At 43.0% G+C, this 3,582-nt stretch overlaps 1 protein-coding gene across 1 annotated transcript in view; it reads right to left on the bottom strand.

Annotated features, from left to right (window-relative positions):
* Nucleotides 1-1,514, bottom strand: part of CUL5 (cullin 5) — a 79,843-nt gene extending 78,329 nt beyond the window's left edge. Inside the window, exon 1 of the mRNA XM_006151046.3 lies at nt 1,506-1,514. Coding sequence (XP_006151108.1) covers nt 1,506-1,514 — 9 coding nt within the window. The remainder of the gene's footprint in view (nt 1-1,505) is intronic.
* Nucleotides 1,515-3,582: the final 2,068 nt, after the last annotated feature.

Raw genomic sequence — 3,582 nt, 5'->3', positions numbered from 1 at the left:
AAAGTTGTTGAAGTCCTTTCATATTTGTGGATGTGCCCTGATGACCATGACACTGCCTCTACACTGGAAGACTTTTAGATTTGCTTCAACTTACACGTCTAAGTCGTGCTGTGCCTGAACTGATGCCTCAGGCAATGTTTTAAGGGGGAAAAAAAAGGCTCATACAGAAACTAAGGGAGAAAGCCACTTGGTTTTCCAGTTAAGCCTCATGGTTAATGGGACTTGTTTTAACTGGTTATTCCAGGACCCTGAAATGATGTAACTGAAATCAATAGGTTTGCTGCTATATGGGGTCCTGACGATAATTTTGCTGTAGACATGCTGGCTAAAAATCAAGAGTTAACATAGCAGACCTGAGACTACATGTGTTATGTGGGCCAGCAGGAGGACATGGAAGTTAAGGCACTAGATCCCACATGCAGGCGTGTGTGTGTGTGTGTGTGTGTGTGTGTGTGTGTGCGCATGCCCAAAATCCTGAGACAAAAATGGAGAAGAGACTATGGTGTGGCAATCCCCCTGGGGGTATTTCTTTTTTTTTTTCTTTTTTTGCTATAGGGCATGTGCGCTCGCCAGACAGAGAGAGAGAGACAGAGAGGCAGAAAGCGAGAAATCACCCCCCAGGGGGGATGGCCACACCGCAATCCCTTCTCCATTCTCCTCTCGGGATCTTGGGCATGCACGCACACGCGCCTAGCGTGAGTTTTAAGCCACCGGTTCTGGGACGCGAACCGCAGTCGACTATGTGGGAGCCCAGCAACATAGCCATTACACTAACTGGTGGTCCCTGCCCTGGGGGTGTTTCTCACTGTCCCTCTCTATCTCTGTCTCTCTCTGGCAAGGACATGTGCCCTATAGCAAAAACGAAAAGAGAAAGGAAGGAAAGGGAAGGGAAAGAAATAGAAGTGAAACCCGCTCGTTAAGATTAGCCTTTGGCTCGTATCAGAAAACCTTAATGAACGGTTTTCTAAATGTATAAAAAATTTCCATGAAGTGATCAGAGTGGCTCACTGTATCTAAACTATTTATACAAACAATATGGTTTACACTAAACATCTGTTCTCTTTAAGGAAGTCTGAAATTTTGGCACATGCCCAACAGAGACTGCCTACATGACCACCTCTACAGAAACTGTATGCACTGAGTCTCTAACAAGCTTCCCTGGTAGGTGATATATCACACACGCTGTTAATCTTGCTGTTGGAGAATCTGTGGCCTGTGTAATTCCCCTGAAAACTCTTGGAAGTGTGTGCTTATTCTTCCCTAGACTTCATTCCATGTACCTTCTCCCTTTGAAAATTTTGTACTGTATCCTTTCACTATAATAAATCGCAGCTGTAAATATGACCTTATGTTCATTCCTAAGAGCCCCCTAGCAAATCACCGAACCAGGGGAGATGCTGGGAACCTTCAACACAACTAGTAACAATTCTGAACAGGTAAACAGCCCAATCTAGAGTTGAATATTCCATCTGGATATAGAAAAACATAACCAAAATTTCCTTTACGTTAGCCATCAATTAGAAGTAATTGATTACTTACGAAAACAGATCAAACCACTGCTGTTTTGTAACAGATTCCTGACGTAAAAGCTTCAAAACAATTGGACGCATGAAATCCCATTTGTCTTCAAACTGAAGGGAACCTTTATTCTTAGAAAAAAAGAAAAAAAGAGCACTTTAATTTAATGCAATTAAAAGTATTCTATAATTTTATCTATAATTTTAAGAGATAGCTAGACAAATGCACAGCTCAAATTTAAAAGAACTAGTTTTCCATAGTGGAATCATTATAGGCTGAATCGGGTATCAAGAAGTCACAGGAGGGACCAGCAGTTAGCGTAATGGCTATGTTGCTGGACTCCCACGTAGTTGACCGCGGTTCAAGTCCTGGACCTGGCGGCTTAAACTCACGCCGGGTACATGTGCGTGCGTGCCCAAGATCCTGAGAGGAGAAGGGATTGCAGCATGGCCATCCCCCCTGGGGGGTGATTTCTCAGTTTCTGTCTCTCTGTCTCTCTCTGTCTCTCTGGCGAGAGCATGCGCCCTCTAGCAAAAACTTCTCAAAATAAATAAATAAATAAATAAGTCAGGAGGGGCTACCAAGTAGCATGGTGGCTGAGTTGTTGGACTCCCATACGGCCAACCGTGGTTCAAGTCCCAGACCCAGCAGCCCGAAAATCGCAACAAATAGAGATAAATAAATAAATACTTTTTTAAAAAAAGAAGTCCCAGAAAATCAACCATAAAAGAGAAAAAGAAAAAGTATGTGGTTAAAAAGTGTGTAGTAAGAAATCTGGCCTTGCCTAAAGAGGTCAACTTTCTTCTTGGTTTCTGATAAATAATCACTGGGCACTTGGAATGTTACATCTAATAAGTGTGTCTTTGTTTGTCAGGGGTAATAATGTAGTCTACGGAGGGAAGTATTAATACTTCTGCCTGTATGGTCTTACGAAGAGGGTTGGCTAATTCAGAAAGACCAACAGTGTGACTAAGGCTGGAGGCTTTGGGTCATGCATCTCAGTCAACCTGAGGACTGAATTTATCCATCTGTCCAAATCAATCAGCAATGCCTATGTGAAGAAGCTCTATAAAAACTCAGGACAGTAAAGGCTGGAGACCGCGGTTCAAGTCCTGGACCTGGCGGCTTAAACTCACGCCGGGTACATGTGCGTGCGTGCCCAAGATCCTGAGAGGAGAAGGGATTGCAGCATGGCCATCCCCCCTGGGGGGTGATTTCTCAGTTTCTGTCTCTCTGTCTCTCTCTGTCTCTCTGGCGAGAGCATGCGCCCTCTAGCAAAAACTTCTCAAAATAAATAAATAAATAAATAAGTCAGGAGGGGCTACCAAGTAGCATGGTGGCTGAGTTGTTGGACTCCCATACGGCCAACCGTGGTTCAAGTCCCAGACCCAGCAGCCCGAAAATCGCAACAAATAGAGATAAATAAATAAATACTTTTTTAAAAAAAGAAGTCCCAGAAAATCAACCATAAAAGAGAAAAAGAAAAAGTATGTGGTTAAAAAGTGTGTAGTAAGAAATCTGGCCTTGCCTAAAGAGGTCAACTTTCTTCTTGGTTTCTGATAAATAATCACTGGGCACTTGGAATGTTACATCTAATAAGTGTGTCTTTGTTTGTCAGGGGTAATAATGTAGTCTACGGAGGGAAGTATTAATACTTCTGCCTGTATGGTCTTACGAAGAGGGTTGGCTAATTCAGAAAGACCAACAGTGTGACTAAGGCTGGAGGCTTTGGGTCATGCATCTCAGTCAACCTGAGGACTGAATTTATCCATCTGTCCAAATCAATCAGCAATGCCTATGTGAAGAAGCTCTATAAAAACTCAGGACAGTAAAGGCTGGATGAGGTTTCCTGTGTGGCCCAAGGAAGAGAAGAAAGAGAAATGTATCTTAACAACAGGAATGCAGAGAAATGCAGGAACGAAAAATGCATCCTGACTACAAAGAGAGAGGACAACAGCAGCTCTGGAACCTTCCTGAATTCTGCCCTATGCACCTGTTCCTTTGGCTGATCTTAACCTGAATCCTTTCTCTGCAACAAATCATAACCATGAGTACAACAGTTTT

Source organism: Tupaia chinensis, unplaced genomic scaffold (assembly GCF_000334495.1).
Source record: "Tupaia chinensis unplaced genomic scaffold, TupChi_1.0 Scaffold000311_2, whole genome shotgun sequence".
NCBI lineage: Eukaryota > Metazoa > Chordata > Mammalia > Scandentia > Tupaiidae > Tupaia > Tupaia belangeri.
This window is presented reverse-complemented; position numbering and strand designations above follow the sequence as displayed.